This window comes from Barbus barbus (genome assembly GCF_936440315.1).
Source record: "Barbus barbus genome assembly, chromosome: 24".
Classification (NCBI taxonomy): Eukaryota; Metazoa; Chordata; class Actinopteri; order Cypriniformes; family Cyprinidae; genus Barbus; species Barbus barbus.
The window spans coordinates 27,556,908-27,575,080 of record NC_136752.1 but is presented as its reverse complement, the minus strand read 5'-3'; the positions used below and the strand labels follow the sequence as shown (position 1 = coordinate 27,575,080).

General features: G+C 38.5%; 1 protein-coding gene across 1 annotated transcript in view; it reads left to right on the top strand.

The window, feature by feature from the left end:
* LOC306844285 (collagen alpha-1(XII) chain-like) overlaps positions 1-18,173 on the top strand; it is an 85,095-nt gene that overhangs the window by 41,461 nt on the left and 25,461 nt on the right. The window contains exons 33-61 of the mRNA XM_079376290.1: positions 116-255; positions 415-544; positions 1,779-1,918; positions 2,447-2,576; positions 2,662-2,801; positions 3,206-3,335; positions 3,446-3,585; positions 3,866-3,995; positions 4,101-4,240; positions 4,325-4,457; positions 4,554-4,693; positions 4,781-4,910; positions 4,990-5,129; positions 5,220-5,349; positions 6,768-6,910; positions 8,376-8,505; positions 8,628-8,770; positions 8,979-9,108; positions 10,208-10,327; positions 10,468-10,614; positions 10,715-10,831; positions 12,490-12,642; positions 12,735-12,809; positions 13,624-13,763; positions 13,897-14,020; positions 17,009-17,152; positions 17,387-17,551; positions 17,650-17,688; positions 17,978-18,116. Of these exons, the coding sequence (XP_079232416.1) occupies positions 116-255; positions 415-544; positions 1,779-1,918; positions 2,447-2,576; positions 2,662-2,801; positions 3,206-3,335; positions 3,446-3,585; positions 3,866-3,995; positions 4,101-4,240; positions 4,325-4,457; positions 4,554-4,693; positions 4,781-4,910; positions 4,990-5,129; positions 5,220-5,349; positions 6,768-6,910; positions 8,376-8,505; positions 8,628-8,770; positions 8,979-9,108; positions 10,208-10,327; positions 10,468-10,614; positions 10,715-10,831; positions 12,490-12,642; positions 12,735-12,809; positions 13,624-13,763; positions 13,897-14,020; positions 17,009-17,152; positions 17,387-17,551; positions 17,650-17,688; positions 17,978-18,116 (3,802 nt within the window). The remainder of the gene's footprint in view (positions 1-115; positions 256-414; positions 545-1,778; positions 1,919-2,446; positions 2,577-2,661; positions 2,802-3,205; positions 3,336-3,445; positions 3,586-3,865; positions 3,996-4,100; positions 4,241-4,324; positions 4,458-4,553; positions 4,694-4,780; positions 4,911-4,989; positions 5,130-5,219; positions 5,350-6,767; positions 6,911-8,375; positions 8,506-8,627; positions 8,771-8,978; positions 9,109-10,207; positions 10,328-10,467; positions 10,615-10,714; positions 10,832-12,489; positions 12,643-12,734; positions 12,810-13,623; positions 13,764-13,896; positions 14,021-17,008; positions 17,153-17,386; positions 17,552-17,649; positions 17,689-17,977; positions 18,117-18,173) is intronic.

The window sequence follows — 18,173 nt, the reverse complement described above, 5'->3', positions numbered from 1 at the left end:
TTCCATAAAACATCTTGGTTTTCGCTCACATCTGGAGTTTTGTCAGATTATCATAAAATGTTATGCAATGAAAATGAGATGGAATTATGTAACACTGTGTGTGGTGTTCCTGTAGAAGCCTTAGGAGGAGTGAGAAACCTGCAGGTTTTGAACCCCACCATGACCACATTGAATGTTCGTTGGGAGCCGGCGGAAGGAAAAGTGAAGGAATATAAGGTCATCTACGTGCCTGCGGCTGGTGGTGCCGAAAGCATGGTAGGACTGGTAGGACGTCAAGAATCAACTAAAGAGTAAACTGCAATTCGATGTTCTGATCAACCATAAATATTGATTTGCAGACCTCAAGTGGAAGTGATTTGCAATGTTTCTTTGACTTAAACAGGCCTTATAATGTATATTCTTTCATGAAAACAGGAGCAGGTATCAGGAACCACCACCAGCACAGTTCTGAGAGGCCTTCAGTCCGACACGCTTTACACCGTGACCTTAATTCCTGTTTACACAGAGGGAGATGGCCAGAGAATGTCTGAGAATGGAAAAACAAGTGAGTTTCTCTCAGAAACCTCTGTGTCTTACTCTCAATATCTTGCTTTCAGTGATTAAGAATGAAAAATAGGTGACTAAACGACTCCTGACGTTTCTGTCTGATTTTCTTTTCCGTAGAGATTATTATGAGCTACAGCCAACAAGGGTTCTTCAAGGGATCCCTGGGTATTAAGACTTGTATGGCTTAATATTGCGTAAATGATGTCTCTTATTGAAATATGTAGAAGAAAACTCATGAAAGATTTATGTTATTTAAAAAATTCACATCATTTTATACATTATTTGGACTATGGGGGGGCGCCATTATTTTGATGACGTAAAATGGTTGCACTCGGTGAGCTATACTGCTGCTACCTGTTGCTATTTTTACCACAACACCACTTGGAATACATAACTCTGAAAATAAAATATTGATATGATGACCACAGCTACTGAAAGAGCTTACAGGTGGAGATGAATATAAGCATTGGCTTAAACCAAATGGGGTTCCATCCACAAGGAGTCTAAAAGCCTCTGGATCTCGAGTCAGCGCTGAGAAACTCCTCCAGTGGCCGCGGTGTCATGACAAGCGTTTCTTGTCTCAGCCGTTTGTAAGCTCTTTCAGTAGCGGTGGTCTACTAAAAGCCTTAAAAGAATCAGGGCTAAAGTGGAGAGAACAAAGAAGTGGGTTTTTTGGAAGTTTTATTCATCCACAGGCATCTTCCTATTCTTTTCTCCTCTTCTTATCTCTAGGAAAGCAGTCTTATATCGCTTCTCTTGTTGCCCTTCAACTGAAAATTACAACCAAAAACCACACAATGTGGTATCGTATCAGTATGCTATTTTCTGAGTTGTGTATTCTGAGTAGTGTTGTGGTAAAAAGTGCCAGTAGCTTACTGAGTGCAACCATTTGACGTCATCGACGCAGAATGTACTGTGCACACAAAATAATGGCGCCCCCCCATAGTCCAAAAACAATGTCGATTTTTTTTTTAAATGACATACATCTTTCATGGGTTTTCTACTACATATTTCAGGAAGAGGGATCATTTACGTTATATCAAGCTATGATGTCTTAATACCCGGGGATCCCTTTCATAAGAAGAGGTTCTTTGTTATGCCCAGAAAGTTTATTTCTAGGAGTGAATATGCATATTGCACCACTCTGTCCAAACTCCAGTCTGGAAGTACGATCTGGATTATGCTTCATAACACTTGATGCCAAAACAGTAAAATGGAAATCTTCTTTACAGGGGCTCTGGGTGGTGTGAAGAATCTGAGGGTCACCGACCCAACCATGACCTCTCTGAATGTCAAATGGGACCCCGCGGACGGGGCTGTGCGCCAGTACAAAATATTCTTCGTCCCAGCAGCTGGAGGAACTGAGGCGATGGTGGGGCTTTGTTTCTCACAACTTTTATTCAATAAAAAAATGAGATTTTAAACAGTACTCGGAAAATTTACTTTTTTGTGCTTCATTGTCACAAAAATAATGTCGCATTGCAAAAAAGTAAAATATTAATATGTTTAATTTATGTAGTGCCTTTCCCAGGCTCAAGGATGCTTTACATAAGCAGTAACACAATGAACAGTCATTTCACATAGTCACAGACAGACAGCTCAGATAATCAATTGTTAGTTGGACAGTAGACATTTGCCCAGTCCAGAAACAACCAAATGATTGCAGTTGCATATCATGATATAGCAAAGACACAAAGAAACAACATAGTAACACATAACAACATAGAAAATGGATAGTATTAACAAACAAACAAACATAAAGAGCGGCAAATGCAAAACAGATACACATAACAACAGTACCTAGAGAAAGCATTACAACTGGTAGTACAAAGTGTCTAAAGAAACTTAAAGACATCACTCAAGACATCACTGAAGTTATTTTTCCCATTGTTGTAAATAGGAACAAGTACCTGGAGCCCAAACGTCTATTGTTTTAAGAAACCTGCAGCCTGATACTCCATACACAGTGTCCGTGGTTCCAGTGTATCCCGCCACAGAGGGCAGGCGCCAGTCTGAGAATGGAAGGACATGTGTGTATCAGCCTTGTAGCTTATTTAGGTATCTATGCACAGACACTCTATCTCTGTTATAAAACTATTGTCTATCTCCATCTAGTGCCTCTTGGAGGTGTTCAAAACCTCCGTCTCATTGATCCCACCTTCACAACACTCACTGCCACATGGGACGCCGCCGATGGGAATGTGCAGGGATACAAAGTGTTATACGTGCCCACCAACGGAGGAACTGAGCTCATGGTAGGAATATCTGAATATTTCAAAGTGTGTTTATACAGTATTGATGTCAAAAGTGGAAATCTCTCTAAAATCTAATGGCATAGCTTGCAGACAGACATACTGTATATAGACATAGTCTTCCTTTGAGGACCAGAGATGAGAGAGTGATGTAATGAAACTCTAGTTGAATTCTCATTATTCTGAAAAACCTGCAGGAAAGTTTACATCTGGGAGCACCAATGTTTAGACGGAGCTGGAGTAAACTGTGAAAACAATCTGTTTGGCAAGCTACAAAGAGAAAATTCAGTTTTCTTTTAGTTTACAAGTTTAGTTTTCTTTATCTCTTTAAATGGGTAGACCTTGTGCAACCAGTCTTTGTTAAAACAAACAAGGGTTCCTTGGTTGGAATTCCTATATTCTTTCAGGAACAAGTGTCTGAGAGCACCACAACATTAGTGCTGAGTAAACTCCTGCCAGACACCATGTACACAGTGACTGTTTTGCCAGTGTACGCTGAAGGAGATGGACCTCAACTCTCTCAGAAGGGAAAGACTAGTAAGAAACTCCAAAATGACATCAGTCTCTGAAAAGTTGTATATAAGTATCTGAAGAAGGTTTGGACACATTTCGTCAATCTTGAGTCAACTTTGTTGTTGTCTCCTTAGAACCTTTGGGCAGCGTGAGGAACCTACAGGTAACAGATCCAACTATCAGCACCTTGAACGTACGCTGGGAGCCGGCGGAAGGCAGTGTGCGGGAATATATTGTCATTTACGTTGCCGCCGGAAGCCAAGATCAAGAAGTGGTGAGAATGATTTCCATGGATGTTCCAGAAATAGCAAACAAAATTGTAGTTTCAGTTGCCACTCATACACTTATTTTGACTTGGTTTTGAAACCTGTAAGTGGATGTTTTGAACTTATTATATAAATTATTTGTTCTTCCATATGTAAATTTCACAAAATGTGCGTGTTATACAAATTACACCTGTAAAGCATTTCCAAGCTCTACAATCAATGCAGATGTTTCCATTCTAGAGTTGCAAACAGGTTGTATATTTTTATTGAAACACTGCTGTCTTGCAGGATCAAGTCTCTGGAACCACAACCTCCACTGTTCTGAAGAACTTGGAGCCCGACACAGCCTACACTGTGACTGTGGTGCCAGTATATCATGAGATGGAAGGCAAACCTCTTTCTGAGAATGGAAGAACAAGTGAGTTCATTGTGAAGACATACCATAGTGCACCTTTGAATAAACTTGGCCACAAATTGAAATGTCTGGCTATGGTATTAAAGTTCATGTATCTGTGCTTTTCAGGAGCAATGGGTGGAGTTCGCAACCTTCAGGTTACCGATCCCACCAGCAGCACCCTAAATGTGCAATGGGAACATGCTGATGGAAATCCTCGCAATTACAAGGTTTTCTATGTCCCGCAGCCTGGAGACAGTGAGAAGATGGTAAGATGTGATGAGGTAACTTCTAATGGTTTATATGAAGGCCGTTCCACATTATGTGACCAAATCTCTTGTTTTTGCTATCAGGAACTAGTTTCCGGTGGCACGACAAGCACCGTCCTACGTAATCTCAATGCTAACACGGTGTACAAGGTCACATTGTTGCCTATGTATGAAAATGATGTGGAAGGAAAACGTCAGTCAGAAAATGGAAAGACAAGTGAGTCAAGATGTTTGTAACTTGCAGTTTCGGGATGGAGAACTCATCTGCCTCTATGAGGGATCCCTGTTCAACATGTCTGTTTTATTAATGCAGAACCTTTGGGAAGTGTGAAGAACCTCCAGGTGACAGACCCAACTGTGAACTCTTTGAGAGTGCGATGGGACCCAGCAGATGGAGATGTTCGTCAGTACAACGTCATCTACGTGCCTGTTGCCGGTGGTGCTTCAAGCATGGTAATTAATGAAATGACAATTTTTGTCGAGTTTGTCCATTTGGTTTGCTTGTTATTAACTGTTTGGCTGTACTGATGTACTCTTCAGACCCAAGTGTCGGGAATGTCCAGCAATACGATTCTGAGAAACCTAAAACCAGACACAGAGTACAGGGTCACTGTAGTACCAGTATATCCCGATGACGAAGGAAAGAAACAGTCCGAGAATGGAAAAACAAGTGCGTACCTGCAATGTCAAGTTCGGATGTTACTCCCTTAGCACGCAGCATGCTTAATTTCAATTCTCGCAATTCTCAGAGCCTCTGGGTGGGGTAAAGAACCTGCAGGTCACCGATCCCACAACCAGCTCGTTGAAGGTACGCTGGGAGCCCGCCGAAGGTAACGTCCGGCAGTATCGAATCTTCTACGTCCCAGCAACTGGTGGTGCTGAAGACATGGTAAGAGCTGATCTACGGAAGAGGCTCAACTGTCTTTCCGGACACGCAGCTGATCTTCAATAATTTTATTTAAATTTCAAACATCAACAGGAGCAAGTTTCTGGAGGCACCACCAACACAGTCCTAAGGAACCTTCTGTCCAATACGATCTATACAGTGACTGTGGTTCCGGTTTATCCAGAGGGAGAGGGACTCCGACAGTCTGAGAAAGGAAAGACGCGTAAGTTGTACTTGGCAGTTATGCATCACTATTACTATCGCACAAAAATCATGAAGTGCCAAGTGATTATATCGAGCGGCTTGTTGAGTAGAGCTGTCCTATGGCTTTTCTTAGTTTTCAGATTTTTGTCGGACAAAGAGTAAGGGTGCTTTCACACTTGGTTCGAGTTCTTGGTCCGAACCCGAGTTCGACTGCTCCCCCCTCCCCCTGGACTGCGTTCATATTAGTTTATTTAGGTCCGAACCGCGGGTTCGTTTGCGTCATCAAGCCAACAGCTGTTTACCCCGTTGCTTAGTAACGATGGCGCGGGAGAAGGCGGCAAAATGCATAAGATTGTTCTCGGCACTTTTATATATTTACATTTTTGAACCGTTCATTTTGTTTACAAAGCTTCAGTGCATAAAGCACTTATGTCTGTCTTACGAATGTACTGCAAATGCTCTATAGAACGCTGAAAGCGAACAGAATTGAGACATACAGCTTTCTGCTTGTTGCGCATCAGGAAAGTGAGTGAAACACACACAAACACAGATTTTATATAAAATAATACAGCATTAATAGCAGTTCACTTCCGTGATTTGGTACGATTGCGTTCACATTAGCAGCGAACCGTACTGGAGTTCACTTGAACCTTACCCCAGACCACCCTTTTTAAGCAGATTCTGGTACGGGTCGTGGGTGCGCACCCGAGGTCAGGAGACAGCGTTCACATCATCCAAACGAACCAAACGCTGACGTCAATCGAACCTGGGTGTGCATCAAAAGTGCTAGTGTGAAACCACCCTAAAAGGGAGTCTTATTTTTAGACTTGGACCAAACATTTCACCAAAACTCCCTAGCAGCTACATAGCAGCAGTGAAAATACTTTGACCACCCTAAGCAGCCACTCGAAACAGTCTAGTAACTGGGTTTTATATGCTTCACAACTCATTGTGGAGAATCAACACAATTTATGCATGTTTGTATAAAGGCTAAAAATGGGTTTTATGTTAGCACACTATTAAATTGTATACACAGAGCAACAACTACAGGATTAGGATGCTTGAGTTTTTTATTTATGCTAATGAGTTTCACTGAAAGAAACAGGATCCTTTGAACTCATGTTGAAGAGTTTTTAACAGATTTCTGTAGGAATACTCACATCTGCTTCAGTTTAAAAAGTGTACTAAGCAGTTTTAGCACCAACCCTAAATGCCCCCCACCACCTGCCTTTCCTTTTTGGCACTTTCTCACCATAAAACCCGTCTGCACCGCTGTCAAATGCTTCGCTCAGCATTCATTCCTGAACTTTACTGAGCTTCCTCCTGTTAAAACGCTTCTGTGAGCTGTTCGACTTCCTCTGCTGTTCTGTAAATACCTTGTTCTCACTCTGCTGTTTTGTGGCTTCTCATTCAACACACTCTCACCCTCTTTCACAGTTCCAAGAGTCCCACCCCGGAATATCCAGGTCTACAACCCAACTCCCAACAGTTTGAATGTGCGCTGGGAACCCGCCTCGGGCCAGGTGCAGCAGTACAGAGTTGCCTACACCCCACTGAGTGGCATCCGACCACTTGAGTCTGTGAGTGATGCACTATTCTGCATATTGACATTTATGCATTTTAGGGACACTTTTATGCATAAGTCATACGTTTCATATACATTAAATGTATGTGTGTTTCCTGAAAATCAGTGATGTAACATCATTCTCTGCCAGCTGAGGTATAGGAACACCATATGAAATATTGGTTGAAGAGTTTTCGGCAGTTTTGGACACAGTTTATCCAATCAGAATGCAATCAGTTAATCTGATATTTAATCTGCAGTCCAGCATCAACTTTAAAAAAAATTGTTATCCGCACTACATAAAGTACAACCCCCCCCCCAAAAAAAACAGTAGCTAACGACATAAAAACTTCAGATAGTTATTAGACTATATAGTAAAAACCAACAAGGACCTCAATTAACTCAAACACGTTAAATTTACACAAAATGCAGCTAATAAACCCAAAACAAAGACAATGAATTAAAAACAAAATGATAAATTGCCGTATTTAACTAAATATTTAGCAAGTAAAATGGCTTTTGTGAACCCTACTGGGGGATGACTCATATGAATCTGCGAATCTGTTTATTTGAAGAAGTTCATTGCTACAACAAACCATCTGAATCGATTCAGTCAAATTAATTAGACTTTCCAATACTACTTCAGAGAAAGAGAGAGAGGGGAATATTTTAGGATAATGTGTCTGTTTATTGCCTTGGCTTGCTTGGCAATGTAGTATTTTTATTTAAGTTCCGCTGCTACATAATGGACATAGCAGTTCATTATTGAACAACTGAAAACTATTGTTTGTTTTTGTCTTGCTACTGTCAAGGTATTTTAAGTTAGTTGTGTCGTTAATTAAAGTCACCACTCAGGATGTTTAGCACCTACGCTTTTGCTTTTTGGGTATCTTTTGCTGTGTTTGCCATAGAGAGAAGCTCTTTAGGAACTGTATAGAGTCTCTCAGGCTCACAAGTCTCCCAGCGTAACTAAACAAAACAAGTTGGGACACAAAAGAGAAATTTGCATATCCTGCATGCTGACCCATATTTGTCAAACCCATCAGTTTGTGCCAGAACAGATTCTGTCATAAGTGTTGGTGTATGGAAAGTATGCAGCTGCCATCAGTGATGAGAAGCCTACAAATGAGAAACAATTGAGCAGATGGGGTGATAATCCTGCAGCGTGTTGACAGGTAGCTGACGGGGTTTCCCCGTCACCCCCGAATCCAGTCTCTCTTCGGCTTCCGCTGCTCCCCGGGGGCAATTACGCTGATCCGACAGGATTTATGTAGCATTTAACCACATGAGCACATCTGTTTGCATTACATATCTATTTGGAAATGTTATCTAGTTCCGCTAATCTAAACAGGGGCTTAATGGTGACATCATTATGTATATTCGCTTTGCCAGATTCGTAATGTCTGTGCTGGGTTGTCATACAGTGGATGTTTGTGAATATACTTGTCTTTGTGTTATCTAAACGATGGTCTTCTCCACAGGTTCTCGTTCCTGGCAACATCAACAGTGCTTTCCTGGATCAGCTCGTCCCGGATACACCGTACTCTGTAAATGTGATGGCGGTATATGCTGATGGAGAAGGCCCAGGAATTGACGGAAAAGGAAAAACATGTGAGCTACATCTTTAAAAATTATGCTAAATGGCATGAAATGGAAATTCACTCTGTTAATAAATGCATGTTATAGATCTCATTGTGAATTAATCCATGCATATATTTATTTCTTTTTTGCAGTACCACGAGCTGGACCCAGGAACATGAGGGTCTTCGAAACCACCACAAGCACGATTAGCATCGGCTGGGATCACGCTGAGGGTCCCGTACAGCAATATAAGATTGCGTATGCTCCATTGACAGGAGATCCCATAACAGAATTTGTGAGTAAAAGTATATGTTTAGTTATTCACTCCTTCAATACTTTTCATTTAAGGATACTTTCTATCTGCACTACATTTAGGTCTACAACATGAAATGAACATAAACAAAAATTATTCATCAGTGCACATTATTCTGAAGAAACCAAATTCTCAATTGATAATTGGATGTGGTTATTAAACAAATGTGATTTCTGTGTTTTCTCTGCAGACTGTTGTTCCTGGCAACAGAAATAACGCTATCCTTCAAAATCTGCTTCCTGACACTCCCTACAACATCACAGTTACTGCAGTTTATCCTGATGGACCTGGCGGATCCCTAAACGGAAATGGAAGAACACGTAAGTCACACGAACTGCTCTCGCAACACATGCACTGCTTTGATTTCTCACCTTTGGATGCATTTTCTACAAATCGCATCCCAAATCACGTACTGTACTTATGCACTATTCCATGATGTTTTGTAGTGTTAATATAATAATGTGAGCTATGTGTTCACAATGAAAAAAAAAAAAAGTGTCCGATTATGAATGACAAGATAACATTATATAATTCATACACTACATGGTTGAGTACATAGTGTATTAGTGCATGGTGTATAGTGCATCATTTGGAATGCAGCTAGTATGTTTTGGAGTAACTACCTAAAAGTTGCAATATTACTTGTTTAATGCATTTTTAAATAGTGTGACATTCTTTCAGCTGTTTTTATAAAAATTGTGCTACTTTAAATGATAAGTATCTTAATTATAAGTGTAATATATGTTATTGTAGTATTATTTATTTGCTATTATTGTTGTTATTTATATTTTGAATTAGCGTTTATTTTTATATTTTCACAATTAAATCTTAGTGGCATTTTTGGTGATTTTGTTATGTGCTTTTGTCATAATTTTTTAATATTGCTATTTAGGTTTAGTTTTTTATTTTCATTTTGTTGTTTTTAGAGTTATTTTATTTTTAGAATTGTTTTTGCGTTTTTATTTTTATTTATTTTCAGTTAATTTTAGTACTTTAGATTTCCGTTTTTTTGGGGGGGGGTTTTACGACAACAACATTTATATTTATATTATATTTCTTTCTTTCTTTTGTTAAAAAACTTGATTTAATTGTTTTAGTTTTAATTTTAGTTAACAATAATAAGTAGTAAGTACAAGTAACTTACCCAAAACTGCAACTCTCAACGCTAAGACATTCTTAAGTGTTAAAGGAGAATATGAGTAATTCATTGCTGGTAGGGCATGGTGGAGAGTTTGGAAAGCTGTGTTTGCGTTGGCATAAGCTTGCATTAAATCTGCAAGTTAGCATGGGCTAGAATCCAGAACATTCTTCAGCTACCAGCAACAGCTCAGCACAACTAAAACATTACTGTACATTTGTGTAATTCTTGTTATAAGGTTTTTAACCACAAGTCTTACTTACTTTGGATCTTATGTTCAGTCGGCCTGCTGGCACCTCAGAACCTGCGTGTCTCAGACGAGTGGTACACACGCTTCCGTGTGTCCTGGGATCCAGCTCCAGCTCCAGTCATGGGCTACAAACTAGTTTATCAACCAACAGGTACCAAATACTGCAGTAGTGTGAGATCACTGCATGCTGTATCATGAAATCATAATTGACCCTGTTTTCTGTCTGTTGAGGATTCATCAATGCACTTCATTCGCAAAATTTTTTATTTTTTTTTGCCATTCTTCCTTCAGATAAAGATGAGTCTTTGGAGGTGTTTGTTGGTGACGTCACCAGCTATACCCTACATAACCTACTTCCAGGCACAACGTATGATGTTCAGGTGTACGCCCAATACGATGGCGGTGTCAGCAAACCTCTCATGGGACAAGGAACAACTTGTATGCTTTCAGATGTTTAGATATATTTGTGCATTGTTGGTTTAATGCTACTCAGCAAGATTTGTAATTTGAGCGCAAAATTTCTGTCTTGACCTTTCAGTATACCTAAATGTGACCAACCTGGAGACATACGATGTTGGCTACGACAGGTTCTGCATCAGATGGACGCCTCACCGTGCCGCCACTTCATACAGAATCAAGCTGAACCCTCTGGACCGTGAGTCAAACTCAGGATGCTTTCATTTACTGTCTTTCATTATGTATGCAAATGTTTGTGGTCAGTCAGATGGTTTTAATTTCTTTCTTTATATATTTAGAAAGGAAAAGATGCATTAAACTGATTAAAAGTGATAGTGAAGACTTTAGAATGTATCATGGTTTCCGCAAAAATATTAAGCAGCACAAATGTATTCAAGCAATTCAGAAATTAATCACAAAAATAAATTATATTTTAAAATACATTCCAATAGAAAATCATTATTAGAAATTGTAATACTATTTCACAATATTATAGTTTTTTACGGACGTTCTAAGCGGCCATGCATTATTAAAATTTTTCTGTCTTGTTTTCTCGTGATCACGACATAACGAGTTGTTTTGTCGTTATCACGACTTAATTTTCTCGTGATCTCGACATAACGGAAGTTGTTTTGTCGTTATCTCGACATAACGAAAGTTGTTGATCTCAACGTAAAAACCGTTTTCTCGCGACGTAATTGTAGCTATCGTGAGAAAATCAGGGTCGCTATATTGTCTTCGATGATAAAGTTGTAGACCCGACAGCCTCCTTCTCAAGTGTCGAATAATTATGTGTAAGTCGTCAATCACTGACAGACACAGAGCTATTTCAGTTTGAGTGAGTCCCTGATCAAAGTAAAAGCGAATACGATCATCCATGATGCTGCGATGATGCTGCTTCTATAGCATTTTCTCATGCCGAATACACAGACAAAATTTCGTGATAGTCGAAGTGTGAAAATAGTATGAAATTTCGAAGTCGTGATAACGACTAAACAACTTTCATTATGTCGAGATCACGAGAAAATTAAGTCGTGATCACGAGAAAACAAGACAGAAAAATTATAATAATGCATGGCCGCTTAGAACTTCCGTAGTTTTTACTGTATTTTTTGTCAAATAAATGCTGAGCAGAAGAGACTTAAGAAATTACATAAAAAAGTTATTTTAGTATCACTGAGATTCTATTATAGATTTGTATTAATATTTGGAATTTGTATATTTTCTGTTTTAATTATAAATTAAATTAAATAAAAATTTTGGTTAAAGCACACAATTTTTATTTTAGTTTATTTTTTATATATGTCTAGAACGATTTTATTTCAGTTTTTGTTTAGTTTTACTTTAGTTCACATCAAGTTAAAATGAATTTAAATTAAAATGAGCAATGTTTTTATTTGAAACATCAGCTGAAATAAAACACTTTATATTTTATTTTATTTTTCATTTACTTTAAATAACGATTTGATTTGTATTCGTTTTTTTTTTTAAGTTAGGTTTCAGTTAACTATAATAACCCTGGTATATAACTAGTTGTTTTTGTTTTTTGTTTTGGAAACTACAGCAACCCTGCTTTTAACTGTTTTAATTTGTCTAGATTATTTACTTGGACAAAGTATTTAAAGCCTCCTCTGTGTTCACTTACTAATAAAGGGATGCTTGCTCTTATGGATTACAGCTCTAAAGGAGCTCATGGGAGATACTTTAACCAAATTCAAAAATAAAGTACTACTAATGCTACTGAGAAAATACCAAGTTTTTGGATTGCACTTGATTGGTTCTCTTCAAAACACCTTAGAATACTAAATACTGTAGTTTGTTTTGATATAGTGGTACTATTGTTTGATCTGTTTGCAGCGGCGGCTAAAGGTCAGCAGGAGATGACCATCACTGCGGGCCAGAGTCAGTACTGTTTCGAAGGTTTGAGTCCAGACTCCCTCTACAATGCCACTGTGTTTGTCCAGACACCCAATCTAGAGGGGCCCGGTGTCAGTACCAGAGAACGCACCCGTGAGTTCAGGCTTTATCCTGAATTTAGCAGATATTCATCCACCTGCTGAATTTTAACAATGATGTTTTCTGAATTATTTTGCTTCCTCTAGGTGTTAAACCCACACCTGTGCCAACAAAACCACCCACTCCCCCTCCTCCACCCACTATTCCACCCGGCTGGGCGGGTAAGGGCCTTCAGCCGCTGCTTAAGAAACACATATTTCATTTATCATGTAGATTTTCAGGTTTTGTGGCTGAAGGTTTCCACTGGCAAGCAGCACTCACGTTTTCTTCAGAAAATATAAATCTTGTGTTTGTAATTAGATTGCAAAGAGTGGTTTGGAAACAGTAGAATAAAATGTCCAGAGCTTTTATGGATACATGCATTGTAAACATGCTGTAGATCTGCTTCTTTGGAATGAGTTTGGATCAAATTAATATCCGTTTTAAAGCCTTGGAGAAAATCCTTCTGCTAATAAAATACGGATTCTTTCTTTTTATCATCAAATCATAAAAAAAAGATTCCTAAATTGACGCTGGACCGCTCTCAAAACCTGTTTATTCATCACACGAGAAGCCTACAAGTGGACAAATGCTTCAATATGCAATGGTTTCCACTCCAGAGGAGTCAGCTGGATTTAAGTACGGAAAGACGTGGACTAATCCACCTAGGATTATAAACTTAGGAGAGACAGTGCTTGATGACGTGGAGAGGACCATGTAGCTGCCAATTGTGTGATTGAAAAATACACCATTAATTAGTTCCTTTTTAGACCTTGTGGATTTCATATGTACTTCATTCTTGCATAATTTCTCAAGAAAGTGTGACCAGTTATGGCAGTAATTACAACACGGAGGTTCATTAGATTGTTCTTTTCAGTGATTGTGTTTGTTAGTGAGATTTTATTACCCTTTTTTCCGCTCTTACGTAAAAGTTGAATTAGAAACAAGAGCTGTTCTTGCGTGCTGCAGTTCATTGAGTTGTTTTTGTGTTCTCAGTATGCAAAGGATCAAAGGCAGACTTGGTTTTCCTCATCGATGGCTCCTGGAGTATCGGAGATGATAGTTTTAGCAAGGTGGTCCAGTTTGTCTTCAGCGTCGTTGGTGCCTTTGACGTCATCGGCCCATCGGGAATGCAGGTATTGCGACTTGTTTGCGACTTTGAGAAATGCAAAATCTAGTTTGACAAATCCAATCATCTCTGGGTCAGATATATTCCATTGCTGAATCATTGTTACTGTTTAATCATATTGCTATATGTTTGTGTCAAAGGTTTCATTCGTGCAGTACAGTGACGATGCAAAGACAGAGTTCAAACTCAACGCATATAACGATAAAGGCACCGCACTTTCTGCTCTGAAGCTCATCCGCTACAGAGGAGGAAACACCAAGACAGGTATCACTCAAACACACCTGACACAGCCCATTTCATGTAAATACACTTTCCTCAAAAAGTGAATCTTACATGAAATGTCTGGGCTGTATTTCACCCCAAAAATAAGAAAAAAAGAAGTTATATTTCATTTAATTGACCCTTTTTCTATTAGTAAACTGTGTGACGTTTTCTGTGGGCGGAGCTTAGGTGGAGGCAGTAAGATTCCACTGACTGCTTCACTAACGCTAGCTCTGAAGTTTGTTAGTTTGTTTTTTTGTTTTTTTTTACCTGCATATGTAAGATCACTCATTGTGCAGGACCGTGACTGTTATTTAAAGAAGTTAACTTTAACGGACAAAACCAGATTGGCCGACCTGTACTCACTTATAGAGAAACCTAACGTGTCGTAAAGAGAAACTCACCTGTGTCTATCTAGTCATGAAGATGTGTATATATATATATAAAAATAACGCTGTAGTATTATGTCGATTCTGGCACCCAACATCACAACAAGATGATATTTTAAGCTCCTTATATAGCCGAATCTGCGCTGGTTTGAATGGGCCGCCTCCAGTTTTCCCTTTGTTTATGGCGTTATTTTACAGCCAAATGTCGAGAGCACATTTTTGTAGTACGAAAGTAGATTAACATAATACGCGACCGCGAATCTCCCCGCACGCATGCGGATTTCCTTTGCTTTCGCACAAAACCAGACGTGTGCGCTTGGATATACCTTGCTCTCGTGCAGAGAGAGTGTGTGCACTTAAAACGTGTCTCTCCTCTCGCTCAAGTGTGCGTGTGCGCACTCAAACTTTGTCCTGTGCATATATATATTTTGACTCCACATCTTAAGTAGGCTACTTAGGGAATAGTGCATCTGACCCTAGTTCAGTCTTAAATCAGAATATATATATATTGTCAGATGCACTATTCCCTAAATAGCCTACTTAAGATGTGGAGACCAAATATAACACTATAATGAATTTATCATATTTGTGATAACATCACTACATTATATTCTATGGGTTTAATGCATTTGCAGACAGTGCACTGTAAAAAAAAAAAAAAAAGTTGAGCCAACTTAAAATTTTAAGGCAACCAGCTTCAGCAGATTTTTGAGTTTTCTCAACTTGTTGTTTTAAGTTTATACAACAAAAAGTTGAGAATCTCCTACAAAAATAAGTTTAGAGAACTCAAAAATCTGCTGAAGCTGGTTGCCTTAAAATTTTAAGTTGGCTCAACTTTTCTTTTTTTTTTTTTTTTTCTTTTTTTACAGTGTGTCATTACCTATAACTGTCATATAACTGTATATTCACTGTTTTAGAGGAGAGTGCGATTGAATGTGTTGCTACTATGAAGTGAGTTTTCATGAAAAGAAAATCTAACTAAAATCAGAACTGAACACAAACACTGGATTTAAAAAAATAAATAGATAAATAAAAAATGTATGTAATAAATGTCCAAACAGCGATTCTATCAGAGCATTTAGTGTTATGATATCATCGTTTACACCTATTTTTGCATCTGATGTTGTTTAATAGGAATGGTTACTTACTATGGTTGCCAACAACTGAGAATTTATTGCAATGATTTTAAATTCAGTTGAGATATCTGACATATGACATAACATTGACCTTTTATATGAAGTCTTTAGAGCCATGGGCTGTTTTTAGATAAATCGAGGGGTTTGACCAACCATAGTTGGACAGAGGTTATTTATATGTACAAATCATCCAAGCACCTAATTTCTAGCCATTTTAAATATACATTTGATTGACATTGCTAAATATTATTAAACTGGAAAGAAATGAAAGATCCTTCTTTGATTGTCAAAATATTTAACAGAAAGAACAAAATACAAACATAAAAGATATAAAGTAAAACAAAGTCACCTACAATAACCAGTGTGTTAAAACAAAAATCAAGGAAATTTGAAGAAATCTGTTTCAAAATATTTTTTTAAAGTGCATAATGATAACTTTTGACGTTATATATATATAAAAATAAATAAATATATTTCATCCCAAGTACACAATACATGTATGGCCACATGAACTTTAAGAATCAAATACTTTTTTGTTTGTTTGTTTAGATAAATCGCTTAGAGGGGTTTGACCAAACGATTAGACAAACTAGCTTATATTTTTTAAATTTTTTATAAATCATCCAAGCACCCGATTCCTAGCCATTTCTAATTAACATTTGATGCGACTAAATATTATTAAATTGTAGATAAATTCCAGGATCAGTTCCCTCTTCACGTAGGCCTAGTATTTTCATCGGGTCAGTCGTGGAAAAATCTGATTAGTTGATAACTTTTGACATTTAATCCAGGTGAGAAAAGAATTAATATCTAGCGCAAGAGCACGGAGAGATGTGCGAGTGCACAGGACAAAGTTTGAGCGCGCACATGCACACTTGAGCGAGAGGAGAGACAAGTTTTAAGTGCACACACTCTCTCTGCGCGAGAGCAGCATATATTTGAGCGCGCGCGTCCGGTTTTGTGCAAGAGCAAAGGAAATCCGTGTGCGAGCGGGGAGATATAGTTGCATAGTACGCATTATATTAATCTACTTTTGCGCTACAAAAATGCGCTCTCGACATTTGGCAGTAAAAAAACGCCATATTTGTTTTGCCTCCAGCTACCGCTGTGACATATTCGTGACGTCTGCACAAAAAGGGTCTATGTTTTATCATTCTTTTTTATTTACTTAAAATGTTTTAATTATAATCAGCATCAATTATGTTTAGTACAGCAGAATGTATACAATATATAATTGTATACATGTAAATAATTTATTGATTTTTTTAGTTTTATTTATTTTAACTTTGCGGTGAAATCTGACTTGAACATTTCTTGACAGATACATTTTTTAATTTTTATTGATGTTGAGTAGATTTTGGCCAAGCTTACTGTGAAGAATTAGCAGTGACTGGAATATAGACACAGAGATATATTTGTTATACTTATGAGGCTAGAGTATTGTTTCCTCTCTTTTAACATCCCAGGCGTGGCTCTGAAGCACGTGTACGAGAAGGTCTTCACTTTAGACAGTGGAATGAGGAGAAACGTCCCGAAGGTTGTGGTGGCTGTAACAGATGGACGTTCTCAAGATGAAGTGAATAAGAATGCTGCCAAGCTACAGCAAGCTGGTATGACTCACTGCTGAACTTTAAAGGTTATGACATAAACATGCGTTCATAACCCTATGACCACATCAACACCTATTCGGAATTCAAAAGCTGATGAGTGATGTATGCAGAGGTTTGACAATCATTAAAGGCACACAACCTAATTATGTCTATTTTCATATAAGAGTACTTCACTTATACTTTCAATATGGTCACGTTAAGATGAATGTGCTAATGTAGGATGTGCTGTTTCAGGTTACAGTGTGTTTGTGGTTGGCGTGGCTGACGTGGACTTCGTCGAATTGCAGAACATTGCCAGTAAACCGAGCGAGCGCCACGTCTTTGTGGTGGACGACTTCGATGCCTTCGCCACCATTCAGGACAACCTGGTCACGTTCATCTGTGAAACTGCAACATCCAGTGAGTTTGTGGTATTTGACATATGACACCTGTAAGATAACTTTTACAGCTGATCTGTTCGAACCTTAAATGAATGTGTTTACGTCTTGCTTCCACAGGCTGTCCATTGATCTATGTAAATGGATTCACATCACCAGGTGGGCATGTGTTTTATGCATTGCACAAAGTTCTAATGTTTAATATTTGTTCTTCTGCTCACCGAGGCTGCATTGATTTGATTGAAACCCCCCCCCCCGGATTGTTAGATGAATTGAAAGTTCAAAAGTACATTTGAAATGGAAATCTGCAGTAACAATATAAATGTCTTTACTGTCACTTTTGATCAATTGAATGCATCCTTGCTGAATGCAAAATCTTTTGAATGGTAGTGTAATGCATGTGTTTATGTTTGTTGACCACACTAACATGACTGATACGCTTTCCCAGGATTCAGAATGCTGGAAGCTTTCAATCTGACTGAGAAGATGTACGCTAGTACCAAGGGTGTCTCTATGGAACCCGGTTCCTTCAACAGCTACACCGCCTACAGGCTCCACAAGAACGCTTTCCTCAACCAGCCCTCATCGTGAGTTCAAACCTCTCTTGATTAGACTCTGAATGCTGATTTTGTGTACAATTTAGT